Source organism: Lagopus muta, chromosome 3, assembly GCF_023343835.1.
Source record: "Lagopus muta isolate bLagMut1 chromosome 3, bLagMut1 primary, whole genome shotgun sequence".
Lineage (NCBI taxonomy): Eukaryota > Metazoa > Chordata > Aves > Galliformes > Phasianidae > Lagopus > Lagopus muta.
Genome location: NC_064435.1, coordinates 74,206,885 through 74,225,252, shown reverse-complemented (window position 1 = coordinate 74,225,252; position 18,368 = coordinate 74,206,885). Strand labels below are relative to the sequence as shown.

At 34.2% G+C, this 18,368-nt stretch overlaps 1 protein-coding gene across 10 annotated transcripts in view; it reads left to right on the top strand.

The window, feature by feature from the left end:
• CDH12 (cadherin 12) overlaps positions 1-16,658 on the top strand; it is a 511,787-nt gene extending 495,129 nt beyond the window's left edge. For all 10 annotated transcript variants that reach the window (XM_048939406.1, XM_048939405.1, XM_048939403.1 and 7 more), the window contains 4 exons: positions 1,761-1,882; positions 3,266-3,383; positions 6,865-7,116; positions 11,742-16,658. In XM_048939406.1, the coding sequence (XP_048795363.1) occupies positions 1,761-1,882; positions 3,266-3,383; positions 6,865-7,116; positions 11,742-12,241 (992 nt within the window). In that variant the 3' untranslated portion in view covers positions 12,242-16,658. The remainder of the gene's footprint in view (positions 1-1,760; positions 1,883-3,265; positions 3,384-6,864; positions 7,117-11,741) is intronic.
• Positions 16,659-18,368: the final 1,710 nt, after the last annotated feature.

Here is an 18,368-nt window from a genome sequence, read left to right as displayed (position 1 = left end):
GGACTTAGTTCTTCTCTGTCCATATTCAGAGATGTGGTCCTACTTTCCATTGATCAAAACAGCCTCTTAGTACTTTTTTGTTTCCTGCTAGTACAGAGGAAGCAGTTCAAATGCAAGGAAATGTTCCAGATTTCTTCTGGCTCTTTGGGCACCTAAAGAATCCCTGTCCTGTTCCCAGTTGCTAGACTAAGTCCTATCCACATTCATACTCCACGTAGCTTTTTTTACAGAGACCTTCTTCATGTGCTTGTGGTGACTTGAAAATGACTGAGCATTCAAAGAGCATGAAAACTGGTACTCAGATTTCTGTATAAATTAGATATTTTCACAGGAAAGAACTAAAAGTATTGTGAGATTTGGATAGTGCTTTTGTGGCTCTTTTTTTTAGAGTTCAAGCTGAGCTTTTAGAATGGTCGGTCTATTCACTATATGTAAGCAAGTAAAGCATGCTTTTACTTGCAGCTGTTGTTATTTAACTAGGAAATCATTTTGACCTTTTGGCTTTGACAGAAATTCCATGAAAACATTCAATTTAGTAGTTTCTAAGAACAAGGAAGAAATAATGTAAAATTTTAACAGTGCTACAATTAATTTCTTGGCAATGAGTTGCAATATATTGTTGACCTGCTAAAACTTTCCCTGCTGTTGGCTATAAACAATGGATGTGCAAATGTTTATATGAATTACAGTTAGCGGTTAGCACAGACAATATAAATGGGCCATTTATACATGAAGATTCCAGAAAACTCTTCTTGGTCTTAGCCAAGACCCCATGCTGTCATTCCTACACCACCATGCTTCAGGCATAGATTTCTTCAATAATTGACTGTTGTAGACAATGTAGTCATTGTCTCTCTTTAAAATTACAAGGGATAAGTACATTATCTTTTTGACTCACCAACTAAACTGTTTTTATGTATCTGTTACCATCAGGGGTGTCTAAACATAAAATCAAAAGCAATTTTATCTGCTTTCAATTGAATTTATATTACTTTTTCATCAGACACTGAGCTCGCAGATAATCTTGTATATAAAATACTTCTAGTGACTAAATTATATCAGCTACGAAATTATGATTATCTGCATTAGAAAGACAATGAACAGACAGTAGTATGTATGATTTTTATCATTTATTTTGCACAAAGTATTTGCTACTTGCAAATGTTTATGCAATTAAGTAAGTATGACATAGCTTAATAATCTAACCATAAGTTGAATCCTATTTCTATATATTTCACTGCTAAATTTTCCACTGACTCTCTGGTTTTCAGCATTTATTTTTTCTTTATTTCATTTTCTCTCACTTTTCTCCACCTACTGAATACACTACTTACCTCCTTAATAACCTGGAGATGTAAACAGTGGATAAATAATATTGATTTTTTCTGTATTCCATTGTTGAAAACAGAATTCAGTTTTAATTCTTGGAAGTGTTTGCCAAAGAATCCATGAAAATTGATCTGAGAAAAGTTCACAACTATAATTACAAGTGTAACTTCAAATTCTGCAAATCATGCTCTGACAAACATAATCATATTGATTGATTCTTTACTCCATGAGCAATAATAGATCAAAGTCTGGTACAAAATGATAAGCTTGCTTCTGTTTTCTCCTGCATACAAATCAGAAATGAATATAAGGCATGGATTTTTGGAAGTCTCCATACTGGTATAAAAAAATATTATGACATCTCATAGACACTGGAGATAAACAAACATAAATAACATTATTTAATTCTTTTCTCCCAAAAATTATTTTAGGTAACCCATTATTAACCAGCAAAGTCAACGTTATAATAAACGTCCTGGATGTCAATGAGTTTCCTCCTGAAATTTCAGTTCCGTATGAGACATCTGTATGTGAAAATGCCAAGCCAGGACAGGTATTTCAAATTACTGTTTTGCCTTTCCTTTTCTCATTGTTTATAACCATGAAAAATCGTGGATTTCAGCAATTACATCATGTTTAGAATTATTTTGCAAATAAAATGCATTATAAGTATTCATCTTTTGGAATTCTGCTTTTTGACATTTATTTATGGTCCTTTTATTTTATGATCTCTGATTATATGGACCACAGTCACTTGGTACTCTGCAGGGAACAGAAAACAAGAGAAAGAAGCTCTTAATTTTAGACATTCAAATAGAGCTGCAAAATTACGGTCAAGGAAGTAAACACAACAGGCTGGATTACATAATTCTCTGTGTCCTATACACAGAAAAAGAACCCACAATGCCAAAGTCAGTCCTTCTGAAAGCTTGCTTTTATAAACAGTTTCAAATATATACACAGCATGGAAAAACTTCTACAGATATAGAATGTTGTCCAAGACTTGTAACTTTGCCTGTTCAATTACGAGGTAACTATCAGCCATGGAAGGAATATATACAGCCTGCTTTGTCATTAGTAAATTATCTTTATATGTATGTAATACATAATCAGCCTATGTGATGCTTTTATTACAGATATGTCTGTGACTTCATATAACATTCCTCTCTTTTTCACTTTTTTATTTCTTGCATGTTCCAGTTACTTCTCAGGAAACTTCAATTAGCTTCTTGTTTAATGGACAAAGCCATTAGTTTTTTCTCCTGACCCTAATAATAGAGAAGGTAATCTTTTACTGGGAAGGTGGAGATAGGCAGTAAACTGGCAATAATTATAAATATTTTGTTACATTTATAATTGCCAAAATTTTTTGGCATAAAAATCTAGATCAGTGGAAACCCTACTATGAAGTATCCTAACTGCACTGTCCTCATCTAAAATCTCGTAGATCCCCATCTACTCTGAGACTCAAAAGTTCATGTCCTAATACTCCATCATGCCTAGATGTTGCAGACCTTAAAAACCTCTCCACTTCATCTGAAGACGTAAAATCAGAGTGCAGTACTAGCATGTACTAGTCCTAGCAGTAATATTAGAAGTAACTGATAAAGTGAACCGTCTCTAATTAGTTAACTTACTTGCAAACAATCACTAGCATTTTGATAAAAGGACAACTATTAGATGCTTCTTTTATTATTATGGGGGAAATTCTTCTGATTTTATTTCTATATGTGAAAACAAGACCTTCTGAGATATCACAAGATCTCTAGGGACTGTAGCATTCAGACCCCTTACCTCCACTGTCCAAACCATTAGAGGGATGAGAGTAATCCATAAGGATTGCCCTTCACTTGTTTCAATTTTCCCTTTAACAAAATTATGTGTTCTAGAAGTCTTTAGTGAACTGAGTTCAAAGTTAATCTTAATCTGGTTTCAGGTAATACAGACTGTCACTGCCACAGACAAAGATTTGTCACCAGCTGGGCAAAGGTTTTCCTTCAGACTGTCACCTGAGGCTTCCAACAAACCAAATTTCACAGTCCATGACTACAGAAGTAAGTTGCTTACCCATATACCTCTTTCAGAAAGCAGGCTGTGATTATAATGACAGTTATGATTGCTTTATATTCCAGGCATGCCCATAGAAATTTTATTTTATACATTTCTAATTGTTAATTATCTAGAACAGAAATTAATATAAATTCAGGTCCTACACCTCCTCCCATTTTCAGGGGCCAGGAATTGTCAGAACAACAAAGACTGGGATTTTCTTACAGGCTTGCAAAAACACTGCTATGTGTTTTATTACTTCCTTCAATCGTTCAGTTTATCAGGAAGAACTCATATATCAATACAGGTTTATCTTTAAACAAAGCACTAATACTGCCTTGTTTAAAAACTTCTACTTTTTATACTGATTTCAAAACATGCAGCTATCATTCTTTCTGAAGGACACGTAGTCCTATAGGAGAATTAGTTCTAAATATGAACAGTGTTGCTGCAATATAATATCCTACAACACTGAATAATTTGTGGATTTACATGATTAACTTCATTGATTTTTTTCCTTCACCTTTTTGTCACTACTTACAATATTACCTTTACTTTTCATTTGAAGCTTCCACTTAATGGCAAAAATCCAAACTCAGAACTTTTTTGTTACTTACTTTTCCCTACTTTTCCTTTTGATAGAGAAATCCTTTACTCCAGTTGACAGTCTATATTTTTATATAGAAATTAATAACCAGCATCAACTTTGCAATATTAGTTATGCTGTACTATGTTTCTTGATCATGTGGTACCTCCTCTGATCATATGACTGAAAATGCAACAACTGTAATTGAGGTAATGTGAATGATATAATGAGTAATGGTAAAAGCTATCAAACCTACTGCAAAGGCATAGCACCTAATCAGTTCCTTTATGAGATAAGGAGATATGATTATATATGTTTATGCTTGCAAAAATCATGGAGTAGATCCTTCCGGAAGCTATATTAAGGCACGTGTGAGAAGAGGAGGTGATCCAAGGCAGCTAGCATGGCTTCACCAACGGTAAATCGTGCCTGACTAATTTCATGGCCTTCTAAGACAGAGTGGAGGGTGGAGGCATCAATGGCCAAGGGACAGGCAAATTATATTTTCTACTTCTGTTTGTTTCAGACTTTTGACAAGGTCCCACACTACATCCTTATTTCTAAATTGGAAATATGAATTTGAAGGGTGGACTAATCAGTGAATAAAGAACTCATGAGTGAATTCCATTAAGGTGCATCATAGATAGTTAAAACCAGCTTACAAGTGAGCAGAGAATTTCATTTAACAATTTGTAAATACAGTATGTAATGAAAACATAATAATTCATAAAATTGCAGATATGAATAATATTAACTTATTAAATAAAAAATGTGTACTTTTTAGCATTTTTTCAGAGGCCATTCGAGTACTTATTTTGAGACAGATTTCAGCAAATAAAAAGGAGAGTCTTGTAAAGTAATGAAATCCCCTTCTATTCTTGGAAGATTAGATCATTATTCTTCTGAAGTACTTAGCCTAAACAGTTTGACTTCAACATCTATTACTCTCTAAAAATGCTATAGCATTTCAACTTCTAGCTATAGTTATGCCAAGCAAGGTTTAAATGTTTTGCATCATTTGTCCCATTAGACCCAATGGTGAATATTGCTTCTTCTTAACAATGCACTACAGTTGCTATTTTCCATTCTCTGCTTAACTATCTGTAGTACTTCTTTGGATAACTCAGCACAATTCGCTATCTTCTGCTCTTTGTTTGGTAATAACAGAGCATCATTTTTTCTGCTACATCAAGTATACCTCTAGAAAACATAAATGTCATAATTTTTGAGTTTGAGATTGTGTTAGTATCAAGGAGGTACTTTGTGAGAGGAATTTTGGCTTTATTTGAGGAATTGATTCTGTTTATCACATTACACTTTTACAGGTAAATATGTATACTAACATTTTTAAACACACCAAGAAGTCTAATAAGCAGTGCTGATCTATAATGATAAAATCATGGGCGTTGTGAAATAACACTAGATGTAATGTGTTTGTAGTGCGTCTGAGGAGACCTGATAATGGGGGATATAAGACAGAAGGGATAGACTCTTCAGCAGGATCTGATAGGACAAGGGGAAATGGTTTCAAACTAAAGTAGGGGAGATTTATTATTGAATAAAAGGAAGAAAAAAAAATTTAAGATGAGAGTAGTGGAGCACTGGAATGTGTTTCCCTTGGAGGTGGTGGCTACCTTGTCCCTAGAGACATTCAAGGTCAGACTTTGAGCACTATGATCTAGCTGTAGGTGTTCCTATTCATTGCAGGGGAGTTGGACTAGATGACCTTTAATGGTCCTTTTTCAAATTACGTAATTCTATGATTCTAGAACAAATTTTTTCAGGCCTTGTACTCCCCAGAATATAATTTACTGTGAAGAGAGAAAGATAGTGTGCTAACTAAAGGCTCTATTAAAATAGACTGAAGAACCAGAAGCTGGTAAGATGAAGCTGGATTAATTTTTATGCAGTGCAGATGATGAAACAGAGAAAGAATAAGCTGAAGATGGAAGTTGGCTAGATTAGAACAATTTTGAAATACTTTGATTTTTCAAAGCTAATTGTCACTGAACTTAATATGTCTGTATGCCTGTTTGACAAAATAATGACATCTGAAATAAACATTCAGTCAGCCAAGTGCTCTCTGAATTGTAGCCATTCGTAATGTACCTGATTTAGGCTTCTTTTCTTATTGTCCTTATTCAGAACTGCATAACTGTTGAATCCAGGGGCCTTATTTCTTCTACATACTGTAAATCTCCAAGAAGGGATAAAATTTATAACACAGACAGCAAATAATCTAAAGATATACTAAAGTGTATGGATCAGATAGAAAAATGGTTACTGCTGCAGGCTACCTTCATTCAAATCTGACAGCTAATTGATTGCCTGTTAATTTTATTTCATTTTTGTTTTCAATGTAATTCTTTTAATCTGCACATCATTTTCTTGCTGCTCTGTTTGATTCAAGAAAAGTTGTGATAACTGACTAGCTACTGGGAAGAAATTACAAAATATAATTTCTAGGAGCTCTGAACTCATTTGTGACTAATTGATGGAAAATGTACTGATTATAGTTCATTACAGTTCATTTCTGTACTCTTAATATGGCAAGAAGGTTGAAAGGGTTTTGTATTTTGCCCAAGCATCTTACTTTCTTTTTTTCAAAAGAAATTGAATGATTTAATGGAGTCTTGATCTAAATCCACCTTCAATTAGAGTCATTTGGAACACAGTCCTGGACTGGAAATGGTATATTATTTGATTCTCTGCAAAAAGGAAATCCCTTAGCTACACCAATCAGAATACAATTCTTTTTGTAATGACAAGACAAATACATAAGAGCATGTCGTTCACCGAGTTTCAGAAATGAAACAGCTTCCAGTAGTAAAGTTGATACAAACATCAAGAGTAAATTACGTGCACAATAAAAATCCTGTAATGTCTCTCATATTTTACAGACAACACAGCTGGGATTGAAACCAGGAGAAATGGCTACAGCAGGAGGCAGCAAGAGCTGTATTTTCTTCCAGTGGTAATAGAAGATAGCAGTTATCCTGTCCAGAGCAGTACAAACACAATGACTATCCGGGTTTGCAGATGTGATTCTGATGGTACCATCCTGTCCTGCAATGTGGAAGCAATCTTCTTGCCAGTAGGCCTCAGTACAGGAGCACTGATTGCAATCCTGTTGTGTATTGTTATACTTCTAGGTTAGTTCTCATTATACCCTTTCAAGTATGTTATTCTGACTCATGTGTTAATTAATTTGTGTTCCCATTACCTTAAACAAATGTTTTAAAAAAACAAAATGTGTGGATGTTCTTGAAAACTTGTGTACTTCTAACTTTCTAGAAAAGCATCCCAAAGTAATGACCAGAAATGTGAATCTGCTAATACCTACATGTTTCCTATTGCATGAAAAGATAAGCTTTCAGTGGAACTTGAGCTGCATTGTTTGTCTGAAACACTTTCGCTGAAATACTCTCCTTGAAAAACTTGTTTCTTAAAATTACTAAAGTAAACAAGCCCTACTGACAGTAATAGCAGTAAAAACTTAGTAAAGGCCTTTGTTTAACTTTTAATACCAGCTTAAGAAAAAGAGTGATGAAATGAAAGAGGAGAAAATTATTGTAATGCAGACTGCGACTGGCTAGACCACTGTAGAACTTGACAGAAACGTATTAATTTCAGGCAGGCATGGATTCCATTACACTGCTTCATCATTTGGATCTATACTACACTTAAATAACATATTGTTTATAGCATACCCAAGGCAGTCCATACCCATCTGCATCCTACATACAGAATGTCTTTAATGAACTGGTAATGAATTAAATCCAACTTTGTAACCTACACAGGTTCATTGTGAGCAGCTTAGTACAAACTAATTCTTAGATATGCTAGACTATGCCCTTTCTTGATGCTAGGGGTCTGCCTAAATCTCATACTAATTGTTGTGTAGATCTATTGGGCAAACAGCAAGAGCTGAGACACTGAATAAAATATATGCATACTTATTTGCATTTGAATGAATATTCATAGCTTGAGCAAAGTACTACAGTCTTGGAGTTGCATTAGGAGTTTCTGAGTAGTAGTGGGTAAAATTTAGAATTTTTATTCTGTCTAAAATATTTTTCTTGTGAGAAATACGTTTCAAATCAGAATGAGAATGGTAAATGTTCATACTTAAAAAGATTTTAAAAATATACTAAAAAAAAGCCTTACAACAGTTTACTGGGTAAACCCTGTAAACAGTCAAGAATGAGATTCAGCTTTCCAAAAAAATCTATTGTGAATAATAGTTTCAGCTATTCAATGTGAAGAGATCATAGAACCATAGAATGGCTTCAGTTGGAAGGGACCTTAAAGATCATCTAATTCCAACCCCCTTCCATGGTTGCTGACCACTAAATCAGGCACTATGTCAAGCTGCCCGGGGCCCCATCAAACCCAGCCTTGAATGTCTCCAAGGATGAGGCATCCACAGCTTCCCTGATCAGCCTGCTCCAACACACCTCACTCTCAGTGAAAAATTTTCCCTAACATTTAATCTAATTCTCTTGCCTTCTAGTTTATACCATTCCCCCTTGTCCTATCACTATCTGCCTATGTAAAAAGTCCATTTTCCTTGTTTATAAGCTCCTTTTAAGTACTGGAAGGCTGCAATGAAATGTCACTGAAGCCTTCTTTTCTTCGGGCTGAAGAATCCCACCTCCCTCAGCCTCTCTTCATAGGAAAGGTTCTCCAGTTCTCTTTTTTATGGCCCTTCTCTGGACCTGCTTCAACAGTTCTGCATCTTTCTTATGTTGGGTGCCCCAGATCTGGCTGAAGTACTCCAGATAGTGCCTTACGAGAGCAAAACCTCTCTCTCCCTGCTGGTCACCCCTCTTTTTTTTTTTTTTTCCAAACTGCAAATGCTCTCTGCTGGCATTTGTGAAGCATTTCATCCACCAGGACAAATGATGAATCAATTAGAACTCCATTTTAAGGCAGCATTCTCAGGTCATCTAGTCTCTCTAATACAAAGTGCCTAGAACTTCTAAACACTACAATAGATGTAGTAAAATCTTTTAGGCTGTCACCCTTGTGATTAGTTTGTATGATGTGAACTATGAAGAACCTGAACTAGAGAACCTGACAGTTCTAATCCATTGATTATTTACGCTACCCAAGTTTCTGAGTAAATATAAATATTTGAAGTCTGATTTTCCCCCTAAATTTGCTAGGTAATGATGTGGGCCTTCAAGAAAACTGTGTTTATGTTTCTCTAATGGTCAAATACAATTATGTCAAAGAACTCATCAACTCTGACTCTGATGGATGCTCTCAATGTGTATGACACTAATGAAAATATTTTTATTCCTACTTTCCAGACTAAATTACTGAGATTATGTTAGGAAAAGAGGCTTTGGTCTTTAATAGCTCCCTTCATTCCAATCAATCCAGTAATACTACCTAGAAAAACTAATGTATAAATAATGAGAACACCAGTGATGTGCATGACATAAGAGAATGGAATTTATATCTTTTTTTCTGTAATAATGGCGAATTGATAAATCTTAAAGTTTCTTCAGGATTTTCATTATTGCGATCTTTAAAACTGTACTTGAAGTGACTCTTACTGCGCTCACTTCCACATAAGAAACAGCCAATATATTGACATCAGGAGTTATTTTATGCTATGCACACTGGACCATGAACTTACAATCATTGCAACTCTGTTCTTTATTATATTACTTCACAAATAGTGCTTAGAACTCTATGATTTTTACCAAAGGCAGTTAGGAAATTAAAAAAAATTAAAAAAAAATTACCAGTGTACTACTACTAGGTTTCTCATTGCCCAAACTATTGGCAATAAAACCACACCACAAAACAATTTCCTTTGAGTACAAAATCACAGATGGAATGCTCTTCTGGAGATTAACTAGCTAGCTACCATCCTTTTAGAGAATGGCTGCATTCAGCTGAGGCTTGACTATAACTCAGGATAGATGCAACACTACTTCTCTGAGAAACATGATCCATTGCTTAACCATTATGACAGGAAAAAACTCATATTTTAATGGAATTTCCTGTATTTCAGCTTTTGCCCATTGTCCATTGTCCTGTCACTAAGCTGAGAAGGCTCAAACTCCCTCTTCTTTACTGCTTTGTCAGGTATTTAAGCACACTGATCAAAGATCTCCCTGAGTCTTCTCTTCTACAGGCTGAATGTTTTCAGATTTCAGCTTGTTCTTCTATGTCAGATGCTCCAACCACTTAGTCATCTTTGTGACTCTTTGAAGGATTTGCTACAGAAAGCCCATGTCTGTCTTTCACTGAGTGAAAGACACTTCACTATCTACTTATCCAGTCCATACTTCCTCAGTTTTATATTACGTTTCTTATTCCAGATAGCATCACTTTGCTAAAGTTAGGATAAATAACATCCTCTGCTAATCCACCAGCCACCTCTCTGTAGAATGCTATCTGACAAGTTGAGCACATTTTCCCCTTTGTAAATCCGTGTTCACTTCTCATCATTTTTCCTGTTCTTGATAGGCTTGTAAATGGTATCCAGAATTATTTCCTCTATCACTTCTGTCAGGATCAGATGTGAGACTCATTGGCTTGTAGTTCCTTCAGTCATTCTTCTTGCCCCTTTTTTTGAGATAATGACGACAATTTCTTCAGTCTTCTCATAGTACCACAACATTTCAAATTTAATCTCCAATGGCCTTGTAATGTCAGTCATCTCCCTCACTACAGTTTACATCCTGTCAAGGTTATTGTCCATGTATGCATCCAATTTTTTTAAGTTTTCCTTAACCTTTTCCTCTTTCATCAGAATAAATTTTTCTGGCTCCAAATTTTCCCTCTGGTTTCAGGGATCTCTGTCTTATGAATAAAGACAGAGGCAAAGAAACCATTCAGCACCTTTGCTTCTCCTGTCTTTGCTTAATTTCCTGCTCATTAAGATGAAACACCGTTGAGCTTGGAAGAGGTGATAGCTAAAAACCAACCAGATCTACAGGACTCCTTTTCCTTCCAGAAACATATCATGTATCATAGGTCATTCTTCAAAATTCAGAGAGGCAAAAAAATGTACTCTGTAAATAACTGAACTTAGACTTTTTTTTTGTCCATCTCAGAAATTCCTATTTATTTATTTTTCTCTTCAACAATGCTTTGTTGTGGTTTTTGTTGCTTTGGTTTTCTATTCATTTTGTTTTCTCGACAGGGTAAGTTGAGGTTTGCCAGGGTAAGTTTAGGTTGGATGTCAGAAAAAATTATTTAGAGAAAGGGTAGTTAAGCACTGGAATAGGCTCCCCAGGGAGGTGGTTGAGTCATCATTCCTGAATGTGTTTAGAAAACATTTGATGTGGTGGACGTATTTAGCGGAAGTTTTTAGAGTTAGGGTAGTATGGTTAGACTTGATGATCTTTTTAATGTCTTTTCCAACCTGAGCAATTCTATGATTCTATGATTCTATGATTCTATAATGTCAAAAATTGGGAATTTTTCTCTATTAAGCTATGGAACTCATTTAAAAAAGAATCCCATCTCTCTGTATCTGAACTGAAAGTCCTATCCACCCCTACTTTTTGCATAAAGCAAGACAGTTTGTTACTTCCTTCACAGCAAGCACTAAAGAAAGATTCATACATCAAACAGCAAATGACTTTTTATTGGATAGAGCACTGCTGTTTTTATGATAATAGCAGGAGTCTATCTTCTAAGGAAAAAAAATCCTTTTGATTGCTTGCAGCTTTCAAAGGAAGTATAATGATATATCATCAGAGTACCAAATTATTTCTATGCATGTCTTAACTTCAGTTTTCTGTCATTACAGTCATTGTAGTACTATATGTAGCACTACGGAGGCAGAAGAAAAAGGACACCCTGATGACCTCTAAAGAAGACATCAGAGATAATGTTATCCATTATGATGATGAAGGAGGTGGAGAGGAGGACACCCAAGCTTTCGACATTGGTGCTCTGAGGAATCCCAAAGTGATTGAAGATAACAAAATGCGCAGGGACATAAAGCCAGACACCTTGCGTTTTCCACGTCAGAGACCACCAGTGGAAGACAACACAGACATAAGAGATTTCATTAATCAAAGGCTGCAGGAAAATGATGTTGATCCAACTGCACCCCCTTATGACTCCTTGGCAACCTATGCTTATGAAGGAAATGGGTCCGTTGCAGAGTCCCTCAGCTCTATAGAATCCCTTACTACAGAGGCAGACCAGGATTACGACTATCTGAGTGACTGGGGACCTCGTTTTAAGATCTTGGCAGACATGTTTGGAGAAGAAGAAAGTTATAACCCTGATAAAGTCACTTAAGAACAAATACATCAGTGAAATAAAAAGAAAAGCAAACCAACAACAAATAAAAAAGATAAACCTAAGCTTTATAATAGGACAGGATTCCTTTGATTATAAAAGACAGCAATTGTTTCCAGCAAGTTACCACGTTTATCATACTGTCAGTTTTTGTTTGATCTGCAAAGAAGAGATAAATCCTGTAATATACACAGTTTTTTGTTGTTCTTATTTTGTTACTCTGGAATTACACTGAGACAAGCTCAGGCCTACAAGGTACAGTTTACTGACTGACTTAGAAAGAAGATAGCTTTCTGGCATCATGGTGGAAGAGTGGTAGCTTTTTCGTAATTCCACTAAAGTGCCTATTGAAACTTTTATCATTTAAGTGGTAAAGAGTCTGCTGTGATGGTGTTACAAAACTGAATGAGAATTGGACATGGACTTCAAGACAAGAAGCAATAGCAACATGCTGACTTCTTATCGAACAAAAATGGAGATAACTTCCCGGAGTATATCTAATGATTAAAACTAAGAGGGATGTACATTGTGTTCAGGCGTTATATTTGTGGGTTTTTTTAAAGAAGAAAACACTATGTCAAGGCATTATATTTCTTCTTTTCACTGAAAATTGAAATTTAAAATGCTATTGCTGACTGAAGATGTAAAGCCAAAATTAAAAAGATTTTAGCATACATCAATGAATATTTAAAAGTTCGTGAAAATATTTCATTTTTTTCCAGAATAATAAAAGATGAAAGCAGCTACTCCTTTACATGAAGGAAATTTCCCTTTTTAAAAATGTGACTATTATTAGAAAATTAAATAGATTTTTTTTTTTTTTTTAATTTCTGTTTGTTTCTTTGTTTGTTTAGGAATATTGTTGTATTTTTAGTACCAAGTCATTTTTTTTCCCTTGTAATTATCACTGAACTAGTACATGTAAAGAACTCCCCATCCATTTTCTTTGCAACTAGTTTGTTCGTCTTTGGATACTGTAGAAATACATACTACAGAGATAATTATTTTTTCAACCAATCACCTGCTACAGTTCACCATTATATTTTAGTGTCAGACCCTTATTAAAAATTGAAATTCTTATTATGTGATTTTGTTCTTCGTAAAATCATAGAGTGGTTTGAGTTGTAAGGGACCTTAAAATCACCTAGCTTCCCCCTGTCTGACATTGGCAGGGACCCCTTCCACTACAGACTGCTACAAAAACCAATCCAATCTGCTCTTGAACACTTATATGAATCGGACATTCATGACTTCTCTGGGCAAGTTTTTGGTGCCTCACCATCCTCATATTAATAATTTCTTCCTAATATGTACTATATTTTTTTTGTTCAAAATCATGACACATTGTCCTAATGAAATCTATTCCTTGACAAAATATTAACAGACAGAACAAAAACATAAGACAGTATAATTCTCCACTTTTTATGTTCATACCCATTTATAAACATAGCTGTGCAAATAACAGAATTGCATATATTTGCAAGGCGCTGTGCCTTGGAAGAGCACTTGTAAACTATTTCATTTAATTTTTTTTTCTGAGGATTTAAGAAATATACATTTTCTAAGACAATGGTTTATAGCCCCTGAAGTGTATGTATACCTATATTCTCCTTCTAAAATCTCTGCCATGCTATACAATATGCTCAAGCTCTACTCATGATTACTGGCAGCGGCAAGGTGAACCTAAGTCTTTCACGTCTACAACTTAGTTTTTGTGCCACTGAAGAATTAATAGCTACCAGATACACTTAGATCACATATCTGATTAACATACCCAAAGTGCCCTCTACTCTTGTTGAAATGAAAAGGTATTACAAAGTTGTATAAATGACTCTTCCAATAAGACTTTAAAATTCATGTTGCTTAAATAAATTTAGAGTTATATGGTAAAATTGGACAGGGTTGCATTAAAATCACTGTCAGTGTAGATTATACCAGCAGAGAGCAGAGGTGTAATGCGGGACACAGTAACAGAAAATGTTCTGTATTGGTGGGCTTGTGTTTTTCTTTTTCATTATTAGTCAAGGTAGTTTATGTTCCTTGGATGACAAACTAAGGCAACAAAATCTCTCACCAAATATTAGGGAAGCAGATGGATTAGCAAGGCCCATTTACTACCATAACAATTTTAGTTTCGAAGCTGCTGTTTTTAATTTTTGTGCATGAAAGCATAGCAAGACCAACCACTGCAGAGTAGACCTCAAGCAGAACTCTTTAAAAAATGTTTACAAATGTGTAATCTTAAGGTCAATTTCTGCTCTTTGTAACTATATTAGTTCTTTACAAGTATTATGCAAGTAAAATCAATGAAAGTGATACTGAGTGAACAGGAAAGCTCTCAAAGAGCTCAGAGCATTTGCTCTGAGCAGGACAGTCTGTATGGGAACCTAACATCTAAAATGTAATTTAATCATGCTATTACACAAAATTCAGATACAACAGTAGTTGCTTTATGCTGAATTACTGACAAATTGAATATCAAATGCGTATTTTTGACATTCAAGAGCTTTGTAATTGAGATGTTTCAATCACATAATTAATAAGCCTCCAGGAAGATTAAAAAAAAAAAAAAAGGGTTATATAATTACAGATGCAGTTATGCTATAAAATCTTAATTAAAATATAAGACTTTTTTCAAAGGGTGATCAAACAATTTTAAATTAAAGAAGGTATTTTTTTTTGTAAACAGATCTATGAAACTAAGAAAAATCATCACTTTATATTCACACATTATCTGGGACCCAATGGATTTGTGTTTTATTCCATGTTCTATCACTCTCTTTCTAAAAGATGCATGCCAGATTTTAAGACTTTGTTTTTTAAAAGGTAATTAAACAGATATGAAGTTTATAAGATTTCAATAAGATATCTGAGATGACATGAAGTCAGTGGGACTAAGAACCCCAGTGCATTTGTGAATTGTACTAGGTATGTACTTTTGTTTTTAAGCACTGTAGCTTTGAAAAATCCCTAGAAAGACTTGTATAATCCATATCTCACAGTTGTCTTTCTCTGGACTATGGAAAGAGCCATAAAATCTCATGTTGTATGAGTAGTGACAGGAAACTGTTTACGAAAAAGTTTAAAAGGCACTGAAGTGGTAGACTCAAGGAAAATGCTTTTCATTCTAATTTCCAAAAATAAGATACTGGTGCACAAACATTCGGCATCATCTTAAATGTCTGAACAGTGCCCCCCTCAAAACACAAAACATTCTGTAAAATGCCTTCAAGTAATCTAGTTTGTAAGATTATATTGTGGACATACAGAACTGAAGACAAATTTATAACAATACTTTGAAATAAATTTTATGTAGGAAAAAGACTTTTGTGTCCTGAAAACATCATGAGTTAGAATAGTTCAGACCATTTCATTAAATATAAAAGATTATTAATACATGGATTTAAGTGTGCTACCTCACAAATCTGAAAATATTGTTATTCTTGAAATGCAGATTTACAATATTGTGAGATAACAAAGATTTGGAAAGCAATGACAGTAGACAGTGTCTGTGGCACAAAGGTCTGTTTGAATATTTTATACTTCCAAAATTTTTACTTATACAAATTTTATAAGTTTGCTCTGAATTTTGCTGTTTGAAAATAAAATTAGTTGATGAGGATTTACTCTGAGTTATGAAAGCAAAGTTCATTATTATGGAGCAAAGAACAACAAATGATTCAAAATATTATGGATAATATTATTCTAGACAGTACCCTGCAAATGTTTTTGCCTTAACAATAAGATGTCAATTTCCAGATAAACACAACTGATCTTTCACAGAATTAAAAAATACCATTTAGCCAATGCAATACTTAAATTTCTCTCCACTGCCATTTTGAAAGAGTTCTTATGACTGTGTTGTGTTAAGTAACAAAATGCTATTAAGTGAATACAGAAAGAAAATACAATAATATTTTGGGTTGCTGGCATTTCATACGATGTTAGTGACTGTTTTATTTGCTGAGATTTGAGATTTGAGCTTGTAAGTTACTTACTGTTGTCATTTTTTTTTTTTTAATCATTATTAATGTTCCAATCCTGTGTGTATAGAAATATTTTTGAGCTTTACTAAACTTCGTAAAACAAATAATGAAATAAGCCCTAAAACAACCTTATGGAAGTGACATTAACTGTAAATGAAAATCAAACTTTATATTAAACCCTTCCAAACCTTCTCCTAATGGGAAATCTATAACAACCTGATTCCTTTTCTCTTCTCATTTAAATCAAGACAGAACAGGAGAAACATTTGCCATTTTCAGCAAAATTAAGATAAGCTGTTGGTTGTTGATGATTGTTGTTTGTTTGTTTGTTGATATTCTGTTTGCTTCAATTATAAACCTCCTCTGAAAAACTGCAATGATAAACACTTTTGGAAAAAAAAAAAAAAAAAATTGTGGAGTTTACAAAAATCTATGTGCAAAAGAGTACACGATTTATTAAGCCAAAACTGGAAAATGTAGCCAGCATGCTCCACAGGAAATGTTAGAATGAAATCAAGGCACTCTGCATACTGCCTTTGTCCATGCTAATGCTGAGACATTCATAGGCATGTTTTCACTGAAAACATGTCTATATTAATTATATTAATTATTAGTTATGATATTTTATTGAAAAAATGATACAAAATTATGTCAGTCTATTTGAGCAACTCTAGGCACAGGAACAGGAACTACACTTTCAACAAGAGATATGTTTTTAAAAAAACGCATGGATTTCCTCAAGCATGGATGTAAAGCTTCTAAATTTAAATATGACACACAGGACAAACAAATGTGAAGAAAAGACACCAAAACAAATGTGGTATAGAATCAGAAAAATCGTCCATTTTTTTTAAAGCATCAGTCAACATATTTTGAATGAATTTCCATGAAAAATAGAAAAAACTAACAAAAAATTAAAGAATTTAATTAGTCAGTAAAATCCTATTTTCTAAACATATATTTCTTTCATAAAACCTACGTTTTCTAAATTTTGGAATCAGGCTAGTTCATTCAGGAAAATAGAGGAAATAATTTAGTCATCTGGATCTGGTGGCATCTAATTTCACTTATATTTGTATAGTTTGTTGATTTTTTTCCCCCAGTCATCTTACAATCATTTTTGTTATAGAAGAGTAGGACTGAAAACAAGAAAAAACACAATGCATTCAATCATATTTTATAACATTTTCATTCTAGACTGTTAAGTTTTAAAATCAAATGTTGAGCATTTTTAACAAATATTGAAAACTGATTTCAAAGCATCTCAAGGAATCCAAAGAAACCATTTCATCATTACTTTGTTTCTAATATAAAGACTCAGAAGAAGATTACTTGGTTTGATAAGATGGTGCAAAAACATTTTATGGTAGAGATAGCCTCTGTCCAAAGTATAACTATGTTGTCCTGTGAACATGTGCTGAAAGAATAAGAAGGAATTTAGCAAGACTTCTTGCTGGTTTAAAGCCTTGGTTAACACCACAAAGCAGTCTTTCACCACCTACTTTTTCACTAGCCAGGAGTAATACCTCTTATATCTAACAATACATGTGGCTGAGCCAGCATAACTGGCTGGAAAATGTTATACAACTAAGAAACTATGCAAACAGGTTGGGATACAAACACAGATCCCAGACTAAGTTATAGCTAGATTTAGGTCCTCTTCAGGAACTATGGTTCAGTTTATTTTGCATGCTCCTATCTGAAATAATCTCCATTTTTACAGAAAATCTGACAGTGGATACTTCAGATACCAAAGCTTTTGATCTATGGTCACTGGTATATCATTATTTCTATTGGAAATGCCCACTAGTATCCTGAATTAGTATTATATGCTGTTCCGAAATGTAAGTGAGAGTACTTGTGCTCATTACTCCTGATCACTTAAGGAAACTTTCCTAGATGTAGGCTGCAGCAATTAATTTCTTGTCTGACCACTAGACCACTAGTTTACACTTTTGTGAAACATTTACTGAAGCAACCAAAATAGATCTGCTATCATTACAAACCTTGTTGCACTTTGCTTGGTGTTTTATTTTTTTCCTCTTGCATCTTCCTTTGATTAAATTATCCTTATACCAACCTGTGAGTCTTTTTTAACAACATATTTTCTCCTTTCCCACCTCCCTTGGGGAGGTGAAGGA